At 32.6% G+C, this 19,911-nt stretch overlaps 1 protein-coding gene across 10 annotated transcripts; it reads right to left on the bottom strand.

The window, feature by feature from the left end:
* Positions 1 to 57: 57 nt before the first annotated feature.
* On the bottom strand, positions 58 to 19,785 carry LOC122526533 (lysosomal-trafficking regulator). 10 transcript variants are annotated; one of them, XM_043650000.1, is made up of 38 exons: positions 19,331 to 19,774; positions 17,336 to 17,570; positions 16,377 to 17,146; positions 15,606 to 15,860; positions 14,248 to 14,333; positions 10,882 to 13,583; positions 10,733 to 10,798; positions 10,247 to 10,401; positions 9,915 to 10,156; positions 9,664 to 9,833; positions 9,064 to 9,582; positions 8,787 to 8,927; positions 8,416 to 8,725; positions 8,181 to 8,335; positions 7,880 to 8,098; positions 7,600 to 7,796; positions 7,072 to 7,521; positions 6,671 to 6,994; positions 6,458 to 6,562; positions 5,913 to 6,374; positions 5,436 to 5,826; positions 4,905 to 5,338; positions 4,567 to 4,799; positions 4,156 to 4,490; positions 3,851 to 4,074; positions 3,609 to 3,770; positions 3,302 to 3,546; positions 3,152 to 3,218; positions 2,907 to 3,057; positions 2,694 to 2,834; positions 2,396 to 2,613; positions 2,128 to 2,314; positions 1,891 to 2,055; positions 1,671 to 1,807; positions 1,356 to 1,594; positions 995 to 1,282; positions 620 to 826; positions 58 to 479 (listed from the first exon to the last, which is right to left on the bottom strand). In XM_043650000.1, the coding sequence occupies exons 3-37, from the start codon at positions 16,536 to 16,538 to the stop codon at positions 625 to 627; spliced, it is 10,539 nt and encodes a 3,512-aa protein (XP_043505935.1). In that variant the 5' UTR covers positions 16,539 to 17,146; positions 17,336 to 17,570; positions 19,331 to 19,774; the 3' UTR covers positions 58 to 479; positions 620 to 624. The 10 variants fall into 10 exon arrangements, with proteins under 10 accessions (XP_043505935.1, XP_043505934.1, XP_043505933.1 ...); XM_043649999.1 differs by having other exon boundaries at positions 58 to 471; XM_043649998.1 differs by lacking the exon at positions 58 to 479 and having other exon boundaries at positions 598 to 826; positions 16,377 to 16,915; positions 16,992 to 17,146; positions 19,331 to 19,775.
* Positions 19,786 to 19,911: the final 126 nt, after the last annotated feature.

The following is a 19,911-nucleotide window of genomic DNA, read 5'->3' as shown; positions in this document are numbered from 1 at the left end:
ACGATCGTGTATTTATAAATATAAGTTATTTTATCATGGACAAGAGTAATATATAAATTTTAAATCTTTAGCTTTTAATTAGTATTGGTTTCTTAACTGAGACACTTGTATATACACTATAATTGTAGATAATAATTACATTCCTAATCATCGGTAAAGCAATGCATTAAATACTAATTGATCAAGTACGTAACAATATCAACATGAATATGCATTCATAAACGAGTAATTAAAAGGATAAAATGATACTTTTTTTTCTACTTCGAATCTTGGTATAAATGTATAAAAATATACTTTTAATTATTTGTTTATCATTAAAATTATCAAGTATCGTATACAAAATGCTTCATTAATACTTTAGTATATTGTTCATTCTCTTTCTAAATATTCATTATGACAGATAAAAATATCTTTCAAAATAGATAAATGTTTCATAACGCTTGATATTCTTTTATACTGCAAAAATTATACCTGAAAAACTTTGCAATATTAATTAATCATTAATTATAGGCACTTAAATTTAAAATTAAATAACGTCAATTACTTAAACTATTAAAAGTAAAGTTTTGTTAGGAAGATTATATTTATCTATATATATATATATTTTTTTTTTGTTTACTTATTTTAAAGCGATGTTAAATTAACAAATTTCGGAGTTCCATTGCTCAAGCGTTTTGAACCTTCCCATATTAAAACTGTACAATCTTCTGTAGCTGCATATAAATGGTGTTGGTCCAAAGCCCAAGCTATAGCAATTATAGCTCCACATCCTTTCACAGTATTTATGATTTCTCGAACCAGTCGTAAGTTCCAACTACTCCATAATCTGGATAAATAAAAGATTAAAAAATTTTTCTAATATATAAGTTAAGTCCAAAATATATAGAGTGTTTCTAAATATCGAGCATATGATTATTTGAACTTTTTTCTTATTTTAGCATATTGAAATCATTTTTGAAGTTATTCCTATATATTTTGTATAAATGCAATATACCTTATTACTCCATTATCCAATCCGGTTGCAACGACATTAACGGAAACTCCTTCAGGCGCATTACTATAACACAGAGCTGTTATTCGAGCTTTAGATAAAATAGAACCTACACTTCTGGCATTTATAGTATAAACTCGTAATTCAGATCGACCTGTCAAGTCCTTTTCATCAGTCTTATTATTATTAAATCTTTCATATGTTACTGCTATGTCTCCAAGCGTTTCACTGATCGATAAAAGATGGATGGCATATTTGTAATCACAGACTATCGACCTTACATATGATAAGCTAGAATAATATATAATTAAATTATTATACTACTTATAATACAATTTTTTGTTACACGAATCAAGATACGTACTTATTTAAATCCCAAATAACAATAACACCATTTCCATCTCCAGAAATTGCAATACTAAATGCCCTTGACAAGGAAATTGCAATGACTCTACTTCTATGAGCTAAAAGTACAGATGCTGGAACCGAACTAAATTCTATTTTTCCACTAGTTCCAATGTTATATGTGTGTACTGTTATTTTTCCAGATAAATAACCAGTCCACAATTGGCCACAATCGGGAGCAGATGCTAAAATTGTAATCTGAAAAAATATTAATAAGTTAATAAATTTGCTAATATGTAAAAGATTACCTTAAAATATCTTTTGATACACTTACAGGGTCGAGGCCAGAAGATTTCATTAATGGTTTGGGAGGTTGTTCTTTTTTACATTTCAGTCTTGCTATTCCATCATTTCCACTCCATGATGCAAGTGCAGCACCCAGAACAGACATTCCACTAAACATACTAGTACCTACGAACATAATAACATTATTAACACGAACATTATTATATCTTCTATTATAAAAATGTAATTAATAATTATTATTATCTGACCTTTTTCTTTAGTATATCCTATGAGAAGTGTCGTATAATTAGGTAATCCAAACACATCACCTGTTGCTAAAGGAATAAGATAAGATAATGAAGTTCTATGTTTATGTTTCCAGCAAAGTGAAGGGTCATTTCCAGGTGCTCCTACATAATTTCCCCATTTAATACCTACAATAAAAAACGTAGATAAATATAACAGTTTTATTATTCAAATAAAACAATCAAAATAAATAAAATTACCTTCGACGCCTTCAATAACTTGCGGCATAGAAGTAGAAGTTACTACTGTACCAAGATTTTGATTTGGTAATGGATGTGCAGTTCTAAACAACTGTGCTGGTGTTTGTCCATATGTCCGTACCATTGTTTCCCATGCCTGACGTTCTAAAGGATCAGCTATTTGTTCTACATTGAATCCATAATATGTCTGTTCGATATAAAATGTTATGATTGTGTGATTAAAATTTGTAATTATTTAATATCATTCATTTTCAATAATATAACTCACAGCTGGATGAAAAACGTTAATTGCTTCCACTGCTGGTCGTCCTGTTTGTCTAAAACCAAACACGAGATCAATCCAGTATGGTAAAACTTCTCTTACTATGTCTGTTTCGAGCGCAGCTCTATGTGCTAATATGAACAAGCGAGCATCACCCGCACACCATTTAGGTAATTCAACATCGCCAACTCTATTACCATTTTGTCGTACACCAAAATTAAATCCTAGAATGCAATAAAATTGTTTTGAATTCAAATTTTAATGTAAATGATTCCTATCGCATATATTTATATACTTTTTTTACCTTCAAAGTTTAATAAAAATTCTGGAAGGTAGAAAAACTCTGGTATTAATTCTTTAACATCAGTGGTTGAATCGCAGCTAGTTAATCTCCATGTAGTTGCTAATGCGTGAAATGTTCTATCAGGAATGTCAAAGTTATTATCTAACAAAAAAAAATGTTTACTTAATAATCATGAAATATTTTTAATTATTATGTATGTCATTTTGAAAATACCTTGATAACATAAAAACATGCTAGTGAAGGGCGGTAATCTTACTAAAAAGTGTAAAACCGTGCCCGAGTTACTATAATGAGATCCATAGTGGAATGGTTCTTGATTTAAGGCAATCAAATTTAAACCTTCTGATAGAGTTTGTTTTAAATACTGAAAAAGGAATATATATATTTAATTAATATATTTTAATATATATAATTCTATTATATATAAAATACATATCTATATTTAATTAAATACTTACATTGTAATTATTTATATAATGTTGTTCATTCTTTTTATCTTGCACAGCCATAGGTCGTTTAAAATTTCTGTAAAAACGTTTATTCATATTATTTAATTATTTATCATTATTTTAAAAATAAAAAACGAACTGATTTTCTGTATAACTTACCGATAAATTTTTGGATTATTTAGATCAATTTTATCATTAATATAATCTGCTAACACGAATGGAAATACAGGGTATTGCATGAGATCATTGTAAGAACGTCCAGCAAGTTTATTTAAACAAATTATATATTCCCAATTTGTTAATGCGCCACTTCTCCATAACGCAATAGCTTCTCCTAAATCATCACCAGGAATACGTCTTGGTAAATTGCAAATAGATAATTCTGTTGCAAATTCATCTCTTTCCTAAAAAATTTTAATCTTAGTTCGAATATCAGCTTATTCGGAATGTTTTAATAAATAAATACCTTGGAAGAATTAAATGCTAATAAATAGGTTCTCCCGGTGATGAGAAATATTTCAATAGCCCTTTCTTGTAATTGGTATCTTCTTTTATGTAACTCACGAATGTCTTCTAATCGCCAAGCTGTACCACCAGCCATGGCTAAATCCAAACCTCCTAAGGCTATCTAAAATAAATATTTAAACTATATATATGCATTTATAAATGATGACATTCTTATTTAGAGACAAAACTTATAGTACTTACATCCGTGTGTAATGGTACATCAGGATTATCAGGAACAAAATAGAGACATGTTTCTCCAATTAATACTTCACCTGATAATTCTGCTCTTGGAGTAACAACTTTGGCTTGAGACATTTTACGTATTCTTTCACTGGTATGTAAACGTTCAATTAAAGTGGATGCATTAATATCTTGACGGTTTGTTAAAAATAAATATGACAAAGGTGCCTCGATTTTTGACACTCCTAAATATTATTTAAAATTATTAATATTAATACAGAGAGTAATTTCGAAATAATTCATTTTCATATCATTGAGGAACAAACCTAATTTATCCCTATGCTCTGCCAAAAAGAATCTTGCATCAATATCTAAATGACATCTTTGTAAACGGATTCTAACTCTGGCAGGCCCTTCTGTCGGATCTAATTCCCAACTACGTGGATAACTTTCGGGAAAATTCCAAAGTGCTCTCTCGTGCGTCAATCGTTTAGCCAAATCTCTCCATTTTGCAACTGCTTGAGCTTCCATGGCTCTTGCATGTTTTAATCGTTCCATTAATACTTTACGTTCTCGATTTTGTTCTTCGACTACAATACGAGTTATGGTCATGGCACTCTCAGTTAATTGTTTGGCTAATCCATCAAATCTATTACTGATTCTAACATATAAAACGAATTAAAAAATGAACATAAATACATCTATGCACAGAATATAAAAATAAGTTAATTAAGTACCTGTATATTGCTGGAAGATTTGTATCAATCCATATATCTCTGTCTCTCATTAATTCACGTCGTAGTAAAGCTAATTCTTCATTCCATATTCCTGGAGATGCTTGATCAATACTTTTTGCAAGATCCCATATACGAAGAGCTTCTCTAAATTCGCCACACATTCTAGCATCTGCGCTTGACATTTCATCTTTTTGTAATAAATCCCAAAAGAAGACAGTGAATCTTTGCTCTACCTAATATATCATAAAATATATGGCATTAAATATTTTAAAATACATGTTATTAAATATTATGCTTTTATTTTTAACTTATAGATTTTTATTTATGCATTATATTACCTGTGGATGAACTTCAAGAAGCGATATCAAAATCTCATGAGCCTTTGGTTCTTCCATTAGAGATCTTATTGCATAAATTCTAATATTATTACTTTGGTGTGGTCCAAGTAACCATACCATAAGTTTTGCTGTATATTTTCTCAAAGCAGGTCTAGTAAACCATGCGCTACTCCAATGACTTTTTCTTTCCAATGGGTCACATAATCCATGTAAAAGAATTGAAAATAATCTTCTAGATAATTGCAATTCATCCCCCGATGGTGGTTCATCCGCTGCAGTTACGAATTCAACAGCTCGAGTTAAAATCATACGGAAACGATCGTATAATTCTCCTTTTCCTGTTTCTCGTATAACAGAAGTAGAAGTTCCATGTAAACTTCCATAACTAGATGATCGAGAGCCATGATCGCTCTGTTCGCTCGATGTTGTAAGAACTACATTAAATTATGTACAAATAGATAATTTATTTTATTTATTGTTAACGTATAAATTAGTACTAACCAAATCCAAGAATTATATATGGACATTTACCTGTTGTTAAATAAGATGCAGAAGCGAGATAAGAAGTCGTACTACGTAATCTAAATCCAGAATGTGTAGAAACTTTCTCTGTTAATGCATCGAGTTCACCGTCGAATAATGCAACTTGTGCATCTCTGATAGCAGGTATACACATAGCACATTTGTTACATTCAGATCTTTCTTTAAATTCCATGTGATTTAATATAAGATGTAATTCTAACACAGCTTGCATTTGATGATTTCCTGGCGATTCCAATAACTTAGCAGCAATTGCCACAAGTAATACATGAATGTCATGGTCTAGCGATATTGAGTTAGCTCTATGCGCTGCAACAACTAAGGCTTGCACCAAGCATTCTATGAGACCTTGCTCTAAGATTATTCTTAAAGCATTTGAATTCTATAATAAAGATCAATACTTTCTTGAATCATATTTAAATTTGCAATGTGAAAATAAATTTCTATTTAATTATACATATTTTATACCTTTGCTATAACATCTGTTATAAATGATATTATAGGATGTGCTATATTTGATTCAGTAGCAGCAGCTTTTGCTATCATTGCTATTAATGGTGGCATTGCTGCTAATGTTGGTCCTCTTAAAGCAAGATTTTGTAAAGCAGTAATGAGAGACTCACTCCCTGGATAAAGTGATATTTGGTTTGCTAAATGCATAAAATATTTTTGCTTTATAAACTTATTCACTTCTTCATCACTAGCTCTTTGGAGGTACGTTTGTATAACCTTTATTAATGCTGTACGAACTCTTGCATCAGGATTATTGGCTAGGACAAGTAAAACCTCTGCACGTAAGACATGTTTTAGTACAGAACCAACTTGACTGTCAGGTAATACTCTTACAGCATCTCTTAATAATAATAATAGGCCTTCACAGACTAAACCTTGACAAGCTTTTCTTTCATCTACGTTTGTTGATTGTTTTTCCTGAAAGTAATTAACGAAATATTTTTAAATTATTGTTAAGTAATTTATTGATATTAATTATTTTATATTATGTTAGTTCATACATTGGAACCATCGCTAGCTGCAATTCCAGAGTCTTCTTCAGTACTATTATCTTTAGATTGATCATTTCTACGTTCCGTTCTTTTAGTTGTTTTACTTTTTTGTATCTACAATAATAATAGAAACAAAAATCAGAGAGAATATTTTATTAGAATCGTTGATTATTTATACATTTTTACATCTATTATATAATTTTATATATTTATTTAAATTACCTGTACGTTTGTTAAAGCTTTGTTCAACTTGCTATTCTCCAATATCCCTATAGATTCTTCGGAAGAACTACTATTCGCAGCTGTGAAATATTTTCGTATATTAACTTTTCCTTCTGTCAAAGGTGGTAATAAGAAATAAATATTATGTCTAGAATGTGTTATATAAGTCTCTGAAGCTTGATGAACGAGAACTAAGTAATCAGTGATAGCAACTAAGTGTTCAAATTCTGGTGGAGCACCCATTAATGCTCGAATTAATTCTACCACTATGTTTCCAGTAGAAGATTCTAACGTTGCACCTAGATCTTCGTACATGAAATGCTCCTGTATATGTATACAAAAAATAATATTATTACTTGACATTTAAATCACATACAAATGTTCAAAATCAATCCACCAACCTTGCATAACATTAATATGGTATCTACGATTCCAACTCTGTTCAATTGAAAGGCATTGAATTCACGTTGAGAATGTTGATCCCTTAATAAAAGTAATATCGCTTGTAACAATAAATTTAACGTGTCAGATTTAATCCACGTTCTCCAAGCAGTCAAAGCACCTTTTACAAGTTCAGGATCAGTAATCACAGCTTCACAATTTTGTGAAATAATAGGATTACCGCTGCCGATGTCTTTGATCAGAATCGAACTATCGCAGGCCGCATCTAACATTGCTTTTAACATATGTCTACCTGCATGGCAGCGTGGTGATTCTAAAACGCGTAAAAGTAACGACGTTCCACCTTCGGCACGATATTGATTTAATAATTCTGAGTCACTTCGTGTTAAATGCAAGACTATCGAAAATGCTAATGCTTGTTCCTCTTCGGTAGAATCTAATTCAACTATCTGCGTAAAATATGAATTAAGAAAATCAAATAAATAATTAATATTCGGGAATAGATTTTTAAGAGAATGTGTACTTACTCTTGCAAACAAAAATAGGAATATTGGTACACCACCCGTTAAACTTGCTGCTGGTATTAGACCTCTGTATTGCTGACATTCCAAACGAGTTGTAACAATAGGTGCTATTGATAGTGGTGGCTGTTGAGATACTCTGTGTTCGGGTGCAGATACGACTCTAAATCCAGGGTGACCAGGAAACAAGTTTTTTACAACTGCTATAAACAAATGCAATATATTTAAATGAAATAGAAAAATATATATGGTTTATGATTGATTTGATTTATAATAATTTATTTACCAGGATTAGCTATAGCTTGAGGATATAAATGAACGATATTAGGATTTTGAGCTTCATAATTAAGAAGTAAAGCATCTTGCAACTCTCCTAATTGTGAGTTAGTCGCATCCATGACCGATTCCCAATCAATTTTATTTTCTAATACTCTTGTTTCAATTGCACGTCTTAAATATGTACCGCCGTAAGATTTTCGTCTACTCGTATCGAATTTACCTCCTTCTGTATTATATAAGATTTATTAATTATTTTTATTATTTTTATTATTGCGGTGAAAAATTTAGTTTTAGACACGTAAACCAACCAAATTTGACTTCGCGAACATCGCTCAACGCTCCAGATGTGATTAAAGGTGCAAAATCAGGCTTGGCCATGTTTAAAATACAATCCGCAAGGTTCGTAAAATTTGGCCCAAGACTGGCAAGGTACAAAGCTCTTTCTTTGGTAAAAACTGGATATCTGAAATGTTAACATCTGTAATACTAACATTTTCATCATACATTTCATACATTATATTATAAAAGGAAATAAATGTTTACCTAAAAACCATTAGATTCCCTAAATACCAAGCACCAATACTGCTTGACCCGATTTGACCAAGTAAAATACATGTAGTGCCTGGTTTTCTTATTAGAATACCATCAAAGGGTAATTGAGCATTAATCTCTTTCCAACCGTCTATCCAAATAACAACATCTATGACGGCACTGCGTTTATTTAAAATGATATCTTTGAAATTTATGGCTAAATGATGCCAACGTCCTGAAGGAAGCATGTCGCTTACGGAAGTTTCAGAAACAGTTCGATTTGTTTTATCATCTGGCCGAGTTAATCGCAAAATTAATTTATCTGAAAGAAAATTAAATTATGAAAGCTGAAAAATAACATAATAATCAATAAGCTTAATTACCTGATCTAAAGTCGAGCCATATTTCTAATACCAAATATTCAAATCCAATCGACATCAAGTGTATAATGCTAGCTGGTGTGGGTGGTGATGATGAACCTGCTACTGCTGGTGTTTCCAATGAAAGATCAAACGTTTTTTGGTCTTTTCAAGATGATTTTGACAATGCATGCAACAACACACTCAACTTACTACTATATTACATGCTATAACTCTACATTGAAAACAACACATCTACACCATTGAAATATACTATTAATGTATGGGAGATTTGACCAACCTTCTCGACTCCAATTATCTGAAAGGATACCCCAATCAGATAAGCTTTCGCTATTGGTATGGAGTAACGGTGCTGTGCTCATAACTGTTCCTCTGTTATTAAAAGGTAATCCTCTTTCCACTCGTAACCACATAGATGCAGAGCAACCAAGCAACCACACTGACCATGAAAGCTCAGGGCCAATTGGTAGACATATTGCATGTACAGACCAAGGACTACAAATTCCCGTATTAAAATGTTTCTGTTTATAATTATTTACTAAGTTCTCAGCTTTTTCAAAAGTTTTATTTTCATCTGATTGAGATTTTAGTATCATTTGCGTATCGCATTCGATGGGAAACGATAGAATAAAATTTGGTTGAGGTTGTGCTGTCATGACTAGATGATACAATGGTTCTAGTAGCAAAGACATTGGAGGATTTTTAACTTTGAAAAAAGACAAATATGTATCTAGCTCCGTGGATGAAATTGCTTGTGTTGCTAGAAGCGTGAATACTTCCAATGCGGCATGTTGTAGATCTGAAATGTACGCATATGCGCTTGTTTTAAATGATATTTTTTAAATAGAATTTCTTGAAAAAATTAAGATAATATGCAGACCTTGATACTGAGGGTCATGGCTAGTAAATATGTCAGTAAATCCATTTAACATTTTCGTAATTACACCTGATCCCGCAAGGGTAGCACAACTTGAAACGCTTTCTCTGCACGTAATTGCTAATTTTCTTAATCCATTAGTAATTATTGATATTTTTTCAGCATCCAAATTTCTGCAAATAAAAATTTAATTAAGAAAATGTTAAATACGTCTTAAATTTCATTTAAATTAAATCGAATTTATTTATACTCACTGCTTACTAAAATGAATAAGTAAATCTATCGCTAATGAGCACAAAGCTGGATGTGCATTTGCATGACCCCGTGGTTCAACAACAGGTCCTATAGATCTACTTTTTTTTGTTACATTAGAACGAGAACTTTTTCCTGGTACTTCAATATCTGCTTCGTAACCATCGTCGGCAGTTACATATTCTCCAGTGCTACTATCGTCACCACCATAATCTGGCAAAGTATCCAAATTCATAGTAGGTAACTGAAGCATAAATAGATTTTTTACTTTTTAAACAATTTTTTCTCCAGTAATTACCGAAGAATTAAATTAACGTTAATCCTCAAAACTTACCCTAGCACGAGGCTGTTGTGGAATAGTCTGCTCATGAGCAGGTTTTAACATGGAAACCTTAAGCAATGCCTCAATAATGGTTGCTATTCCGCGACCAAGTCTAACTCCTGTTTGCATTAATACTTTTCTCAACTCCATCGCTACGTCGCATCCACCTACACCGTATGATGTATAGTATGTAATATAAATTTAAAAAACCCTAATATACAATAATTTAAAAATAGTTCGAGTATAACAAATGAAGTTACAACGTAGATTGCTGATGAACGATCTGTTAGCTATAACGTGGTAACAAGAATGATGTTTATCAGTAAGGCATCAACCCTAAACTGTTTTCACGCCAAACACAATTGTACAGAGCATCTGAATTATAATATAATCCGCAGCTGTGTGTGTGTGGCCGAAGAATACCAGATCGAATTATACAACTTACGTACGTATGATGTATGATTCATCTAAGTTATATAAAGATAAAAATATACTTACACAACGAGCATGTTAAGCAGCAAGTCATTAAAGCTTCAAACAACTTATATGCTGATTTATTAGTATCTAAAAAAAAAAGGCTTATCTAAGAAATCCGTAATAAGACAATACTGTAGAGTATACTAAACATTTTCCTTTTTTAAACCTACCTTGTATGTTATCAGTAGCAACGTTAATAGCTAATGATGTAAATAATTGTAAAGCCTTATCAGCTATTGAATGTGAAGATAATTCTAGACGAAAATTAGGACTGCATAATGCAACTCCAGCCGTTGCTCTCCATACTGCACTTGTTTGATGTAAATTGATCTCTTTATCGGTGGCTATTAACACTGAGTCTGATGTTTTTGTTGTTTTCATAGTTTCTGAATTATTTAGTAATTTTGTTTGAGAGTTTTTATCGTCATTTATGCAGGATTGATTTTCTATTTTAAGAGCATTCAGGGTGGAGTCTTCCAATGGTACAATTATTTCTATTTCTTCACTTTCCACGTTTACTTTTGTAGGCTCATGAGTATTTTCATTTTCACGTGATTCCTCTGACCTTTCCTTTATCCGCTTTGTTTCAAATTGTTTTAATATATTCAATAAATTAGTCGTCTCATTCTCGAGATATTCAAACAAAGATTTTAATGCCATATTTTCGGTTTTTCCGAGAGTATCATTTTCATGGCAATTCGAATTCCAAATTTCCATGATTACCGCCACTTCTAGAAGAACATAAACACTTCTAGTAAATGTTACGTCTGGTAATAAAACCAATACTTCTTTCAATCCATCCATCTCGATAAAGTTTTCCCACATTTGCATGTTTCCTATTAGATTCGACATTATGGATAAGCAAGAAAGAATGAGAAATTTAGCAGCGACACATTCCTTGTCATTATTATAATAAGATTTGGCTCTCAAAAATGTTGGATAGAAAACACGAACGAGAAGTTCCTGCCTGACTTGAAATTTCGAAGTTGGCGTAACTTTAAGCAAGTGTGCAATTACGACGTATGACAATTTTGAATCGTCAGGTGTAAGCAATTCATTATACATTTCCAAAAATTCCCAAGAATAATTAGGTGGTCTGTTGCAAGTTAGACAATTATTAATTACCGGATAAGCACCAAGTTCTTTAAAGAGAGTTCGTTCAAGGAAAGCAACAGCTGGACTGTAAGTCAAGGAATCACGTTTCTTCAGAAAAATGACGATACTCGAGAGAAGGATTTTTGGTGAAAAACAACAACAGGTACCAGCAGCCGTTGTCACTTTTAGTAATCTGATTCGTAGTTCTGCTACATAGGCATGAGATTCTTTCAAAAGATTAGTTAGAGTCATGAAGAGAGAGGACACGCAACAAGCTTGTTCAAGGATCGAGACCCCAACGATCGATTCGGTGTAAGGTAATCCAAAAACATCAAAATGATGATGTGATTGAACGTTATCGACGCATAATTTGTGTTTGGTTCGGTGGCATAGGCTCATGTGCGCGATATCTCGTCGAACTCTTTTCAAACCACTCGTTAAGGCACCGATCATATCGATGACTTTCTTGATACGATCAACAGATCTTGTTGGATCTGCACTCGGTAAGCCAACGATCGCTAAGATGGTCTTCTCGATGAGTTTACCGTCTTGGCTTTGAGCAAATAAACCAAAAAGTTCAAAAAAGTCTGATAACTTATCAGCATTTGCACTTCGCTGATGTAACAGGCAATAGAGAAAAGTGATGATACCATATATAGTTGCAAAAATAAATTCTTGAAGTAAAGAGCCTTCGTCTGGTGATATATCACTACCAATTGATTTGATGCAAGCATCTTCGAGTAATCTGAGGGTCATAGGTAACAATCCATTGTGTATTACAGCAGTGGTGGGTTCATCAGCTCGGAGAACACGTTCTAAAGCCATCAACATCAATCTTGCAGCAGCGGCTTTTAAAGTAGCGCATTCGATCCTAGTGAGAGCAGTCCCATCGATACCAAATTGTAAAGACCAGAGAGTATCCAAAGCAAATTTTAACACTTGCACGGCTGGTGTTTGTTCGGCAGGTGTATCATAATCCCTTAATCCTTGAAGCAATTGTATGATCAAGAGACTAATTTCAAAATTACTGATCGTCGCATTCAATACTTCCTTGATTCTATCATCTACGTAATCCAAAGGAACTTTCTTCGCTGGTCGCGTAGGTAACTCGTACAAAGCAGTCTGCCATTTCTGTTCTTCGTCGCTTCTGACCACCGATGTAAAGTATTCAAAATCCATCGGATTTAAACGTATTTTTAGGGTCAATGAACGCGCCTGATCGATACCGTCTGTCAGAAATTCCGATCCACTACTCTCGTTGTCCGGCGCGTTGTTGCGTTTCGTTTCGGTTCCCAAAGATTTTTGTTTTTTATTGTAAGATGCCATTCTAATGGCGATGCTTTGCTTCCGGCTACTGCTTTTTCTTCTCGATGTTTTTGCATTGCCTTCGTAATTTGACACGCAACGAGTTGATTTGACGTTTTTTCGTTTAGAGTGAGGTACTATGATTACTGTATCAACTGTGTCGTCGTTACAATAAAACTTGATATAAGGATTGTGAGTAGATAATTCCTTCGACTTATCTGATGAATTATCTTCTTGAAGAGCAACCGGATATAAAGCTACTAACAATGCAACGAGCTCGCGGCCGCACGATAATCCACGTACACCCAATAAATGTAAGACCGCTAAACAACGCCAGCCACGATCTCGAGCTAAATATTTTCTTAGCCCAACCAATTCACCACCTTCGCTTTTTTTCGCACAGAGTTCGTGTACGTCCGAGAGTAATTCGCATGCCACGAGTGTAGAAACTCCGCCACCGCCACCGATTGAACTGAAATTAAACATCGAATATGTTACATATAATATCAGGTATTTTGTCGATTATTATCTTATCATATATATCTTTGGACTTATCGTATCGATGTGCGATTGTTAAATTTTTTTATTTTCTTCATATTTATTTGTCATACTTACAACTAGATCTTTCTTACGACAGTCGTTATTTCAAATTCCAAGAAACAAGTTGTACAAACGTGTATTGCAAAATATCAAAGAAGGATTAAAAGCAATTGTTCGTTCAAACCTTCTCTTTGTAATTATCGAGAGTTTTTTTAGTGATACATCTATTTGCAATTAAACTTTTTTTTTTATTCTTATTTTTGTACTTGTTTTGTTTTTATATAAAAAGCTAAAGCAATGTATTAAACACGTTATAGCAAATATTTGATATCTTCAGATTCAATGTCTCTCGGCAACACAGTGACCGCAAGGATCATATTTTCATACTGCGGTAATTATTAGACACCGTTTGGTAAGAATAAATGTCTCACCATTACAGATCCACAGAAATTCATACTATCTTGTTAGCCTCTAAATAATATTTCTTCTTTTAAATATATTATTAAATTAAAGACGTGCGTATACGGTGTCATTTTTTTTCTACATTTTAATATGCAATAATAGAATTGCAATAATATTTCAATAATTAGACTTACCAAAAGGATACCGCATCTTTGACATCTCTACCTTCCTTCACTTGAGCGAGCAATTCTGCCAGGAATATATCGAGCCAGGATGATTTCTAGAAATACAAATATCAATGATTAATTATTATTAACTCTTTCATTAGGGCATGCTTTGACGCAAGTATTGTTTAATATAAATTGAATTCATTATAATCGTTCGACACGCAATAAAGAAAAAAAATAACGCATACTCGTACTCGTGAATAATTAATAGTTAAAACAAAATCTACTACCTTTTTGTTCATCTTATTGCACTTAATAAACAAAGAATATATAACAAGAGAATTATTTACTTTATACATACAATATATTGACAGTGCCCAAACACATGACTCAAGATGGAAAGAACCAGTACACATTGGACACAAATCCCTTTCCTTTAACATGCATGCGGTCACGTAGGCTTACCAGTTATCTACTTATCACGAATATCAAACTACAGTAAATGGATATATATTACCAATGTACGTATGTATGTTGACAGATATTGCGTTTAATTGCTCATTAAAATTCATAAAGTATGAATAGAAATTTAATATAACGCGAATATAATCACGGATATAATCAAAATAAAATAAATCATTATTAATTCTCGATATTTATATATAACCATGCGATCATAAACTGACAGCGATTAATTTGTCTGGAAAAAAACGTGTTTTCTTTTTTCTTTTTTATACTTTTTTTCCAACTAACATGACATAATATCGACAAATAAAACGTACGACAACTTATAGGTCATCTTTGAACGATAGCAAGGTGGGAGAGAGCCGTGAAAGAATCAATGGCAAAGTCCTTGCAAAATTATACGTGATGAAAACTAGCAGAGTGCATATTAATCGGAAGTGACGGTAAAGAAAAATCTAACGTACGCGTTCATTATATGCTAACGAGGATAGAAAAAAGAAAATAATAATAAATAAATGAAAGGTAGACCTTATCAATCTTATTGCTAGTTATTAATAAAACGTATTTGAAGTTACGTATCTTCTCATTAATATTCAACACGTTATTTAAATATTTGTAAGATATAATTATTTTCAAAGGGTACAATATTTTTTTTTAAATATCTAAAGTTTCTAAATAGCAATTGCAAAGACGCGAAAGGTCTTGATTAACCGGTAGGTTATGAAATATTTAATTGGATTAATGCAAATAATCGATAGTATATATTGTAGGAAATAATACTATCACAAATGATGAAAGATAAATATTCGAGATTATCAGAAAAATTGATTATTTACATAATCTAGGAATGTGAATAATTTTTTTCCATTAAAACCGGTATGCGTATAGAATGTAACATGAAGGAATGTGAATAGCTATACCTCATAACTCAGTGGTTCAGCGTGGATGAAGTGATCCCAAAGGATTTGCAATTTATCGGAAGAACTCGAAGACATTCCTAAGTGTTCGTGGTGGTGTTCGTCGTCGTCTTCGCCCTCAGACTCGACGGTTTTTAATCTTCCATCGTCTTCGAAGCTACTCACATCGTAGGAATCACCAGCAGCAAATTCTTGCAAGATCGGATCTTCTTCCAGGATCTCTTTTTGACTTGCTACCTCGAATTGATCGATGTCAATCTGGAAAGATGAAGGAATTCACGATGTAGTACTACTGCAGAAAGATAAGGTGAAATAGAAAGGAAGCAAGTATTTTCCAAGTTTATAACAGAGTTCCACGACTGTTGACAAAGCTTCTCTTCGGTAACTTGCACGTACATGTGCATATTTCCGTACGTATTCGAGATTAGCTAGTCTACTACACTTATGTAACACCCCCTCCCTGTGTAAACCCTGCGGAGAAACAAGTTTCTAGCCTTTCAGAGGAAGCCTGAAAGTTACTGTGTACCTAGAACGCGTTAAGTCGACCGATCGGAAAATAAAGTAAAACACGGAGAAAATGGAGAGAAAGAGAAAAGTAGAAGAAAAAAAATGGAAAAAAAAGAAAAGAAACAAGAAGGTAGATTTATTCTTGGAACATAAAAAGGATGAACGATCGTTAGACATCCCTGTTTTGCGTTAGCATTGAAATCTAATAGACTTGGGTCTATTTTTTTTTTTTTGAGACCTTTAAATACATTTTATCGACTGACTTACTCCCATACTGTGACATGTTGCATCCTCTTTATCAGCTTTGGAAACATACAATTGTCCGTTTTTTTGCCTTCGATAACGAGTCGAAGAGGATTCATTCCTCTGCCTTCCATTTATAGAACTTCCTCGTCCTCTTTGAAAGTCGTAGGGAGAAAAAATGGACATCGAACAGGTCCTCGATATTAAAAATTTCTTCGTCGTTGAGTGAAATAACCAACAGTGTAATTGGTTAAACGAATCAAACAATGCCTATGACCATAATTGATGAATTTTTAGCTTTGAATAGCCAATAATTTTCGGTTAGAAGGATTGATCTCTACTACTGTTACTGAACTCAACATTCGACCACTGGATGACCCCGGTCCACGACCCTTGCTATCGCGGTAGTTTTGATTTATAATCTTCTCGAGCTCCGTCTTCTGATACAACATTAGTGAAACCAACAGTCGTTGCCTTCTTTGCTGTAAATTTCTTCTCCTTCTTTTCGTCTTTCTCTCTTTTACTTATCCTTCCTCTCGGTCGATCCAATAACGGCGAAGACTCTTACAAAGTTTTCAAATTCAAAATATCTTTGTCTAGGGCCCAAAATAATTGGCTGAACAAGGTTTTCTTACGTACTATATTAAAATGTCTTCTTACGTCAACACTAAGATGCCAAACATGTGATTCGTTTATCAGTTCTTTCTTAATTTGTACACTGCAAAATACTTCCAGATTGATCTTTTACACGAAAGTGTAAGAAAACTTACTACGTTACACTCTTTGATCGATTTCTATAAACAAACAAAAAGTAAAAATTCACAGAATTAACGATTGAACCGAACGAAATCAATTTAATGAGAATATATATATTATTCATCAAAGAAATCTAGATAATCACTGATAAGTTATCTTGATTTTAGCGTAGCCTAACTTAATTTAGCACAAGTATTATTAAATACACTCGCACGATCGGCTAATACCAAGTTAGAATCCCGTTTTAAATGTTATGATGTTGCGACTCTTCAGGATCGTCATGTGAACTGTTGAGACGATGAAGAAAGCTAGCAGAAGGATGTGATCAAAGTAGGGAGTAGAAATGGGGGTGGGGATTGAAGATGGAGATGGATATAGTCGAGCCTCCCGCAGACCAAAGATTATTCCAATCTTTCTATGTGAAGAAAACTTATGATTCACATTTGTCTCCCACGTCCCGTCCTGTCAAACATATTAAAATAGAACAAATAAACATAGAAATAAGTGATAATAAAGTCTCTTGTATTAAATCTTTAACGCGCGATAACGCCAACGTTACTTTGATCAGTCTATGGAATGTTTTCTTGTCAGGATTCACAATTAACGAGTCTGTTAAACTCAGAATTATCTCACAAGAATCATAGAAAAAAAAATCAAATCAAAGAAAAGAAAAATAGAAATATACATCAGCTATTTTTATTCCGATTAAAATTCCCTATGATTACATTATCCAATGTAATTAATCGCAATTAACTCTATATCACTGTAGCATTGCAATACAAATTATATAACCTAAACAAATATTTTAATATAATTTTAATATATTTCAATCTCTGAAGAAAAAATTATAGTATTCTATTTCGAACGATTACAATAGCAACCTTTAGAAAAGAAGACAGTTTGAAAAGTTGACAGACAGTCGAATAATTGTTGATAATCGGCGTTTGTATTTTCAATGACGCTTTGCTGGTCATCTGTGATCGATGTTATTAATACATTGTTTTATATCTTATGTTTTAAATTGTTGTGTCTAGGGCAAAATATCAGACTTGCGTAAAAATTAACTTTATCGCAATCGTTATCTTTTTAAAATTCGACCTGGATAAACAAACCGATGTTAGTCATGGTCGTTATTATTCTTCCTTGTGTTTATCTTCTATTTCGATCTTTTGTACAGGTATATATAATATTTAAGGTAAATCATAGGACTCGCCTATTTACGATCGATCTTTTGAATTGTCAACAATATGATAATTACCGGTAAAGAGAGAGTGAGAGATTTCTAGAGATTTCAACGAATGATAAATACTACGCGCTTATAATCTGCAGAGGTTACCCTTTCCCTCTCTCTCTCTCTCCCTCTCTCTTTTTATCTATTGCTGTACAAAATGGTTGATGCGAAATTAATAAGGAAAAAATCATATGAAACGATAAGCGGAAGTAACACGTGCAAAACGATTGAAACCGTAGCGTATGGTACATATACATATATTGGATCGAGGAATATCGATTAATCTTCGATGTGTGTACAGTGAACTCATTATTCTAGTAAAGAATTATCTTAATGGTGTTTTACCCTACGGTTGTTCTTTAATTAGCCTCGGCTCGGCGAAAACGATAACAAGAAACGCGAATCAGTGAAAAAAAAATCATTCTTTTCTAGATAATAGTAAGAAAAAAAGCGAACTCATGAAAATGATAGTAATATAAGGAATTATTTATGAGCATATTAAAAGGGAGGTCAAATACATATACTATGTATATTTTAGTAATTACATTTAGTAATTTTCCTAGCCAGTGAAGATAAAGACTAATTGTAAATAGAGACTTTCAATTCGAACATCAAAACATCTATCATTTTTTCAAACATCGCATAAACATGTACAATAAGTTATTGGAGTTTCGTACTTATCCGTATTGTAAATTGGAAATAATTTATATTTACTTGTAATACAAAGATGAATAATCGATTGTCGAACGATTGTTGAATGATTTAATTCGTAGTGTTTTGACTTGTCATTTTGGTGAAGCTACGATTTAACTCACTAATCATACGATAAACAACAAATCAATGCACAATAAATCAGTTGAACTTTAAGATTATATACCAAAGGAATCGAAGAATCCGGGATAATTAAGGATACAATAATTATTCTTTTTCTTATTTAATTAAGAATCCTGTTTTTATATATACACGCGAATTACGTGAAATTTAAACTTACGTCACGTTCCCGCCACTGTATCCGCTATCGTACGAAACTAAATCGCGGCGAACGTCATGCCAATCTCCGTTATGGTGCTTGCAGTTAATAATCCCTAATTAAGAAATTCAAGCCAACGATTGCCTCTCTTTTTCTTTCTTTTTCACCTTATTTAATTATTTATATTTATCGTGGGTTTTTTTGGTCATAAGTATAGATATAACGGTAAAACGATCTTTATGAGCCATGAAGAACGTATTCGCAACTTGACAACTCTTTACAAATGACTCTCAACAACTTCAGTCGATACAGCCAACTTGATCTTGTTTCTCTCTTTCTCTCGAACCTGATTGGCTAATGACATCGATCACTTTTACTTTAAATTTACCGCATAATTTAAATCAAAGAAATGACTAAGCGTTGTACTTACAAATTTTTGATAATAATAAAATTAAAATTATTACATTTCCATTAATCAAAGAAAACAACATATTATTTTAGAATTCGATCGAGAGATTCATGATTTTTAATGATATGTAGAGATACGTTTCATTTATTGATAGTAAGATTTGAAAGGCGATCAAAATAAAGTTGTATGTGTA

Source organism: Polistes fuscatus, unplaced genomic scaffold, assembly GCF_010416935.1.
Source record: "Polistes fuscatus isolate 324 unplaced genomic scaffold, CU_Pfus_HIC Scaffold11, whole genome shotgun sequence".
NCBI classification, from domain to species: Eukaryota; Metazoa; Arthropoda; class Insecta; order Hymenoptera; family Vespidae; genus Polistes; species Polistes fuscatus.
This window is presented reverse-complemented; position numbering and strand designations above follow the sequence as displayed.

Bases quoted from the DNA above. Each gene is read 5' to 3' on its own strand.
- LOC122526533 (XM_043649998.1), bottom strand. From the start codon at position 16,538: ATGTCCATTTTTTCTCCCTACGACTTTCAAAGAGGACGAGGAAGTTCT. The intron at 6,375-6,457 runs GTATGAACTAAC...AATTACTTTCAG, and splicing joins CAGCTAGCGATGGTTCCAAT to GAAAAACAATCAACAAACGT. The intron at 2,056-2,127 runs GTAATTTTATTT...TTTTTATTGTAG, and splicing joins AGTTATTGAAGGCGTCGAAG to GTATTAAATGGGGAAATTAT.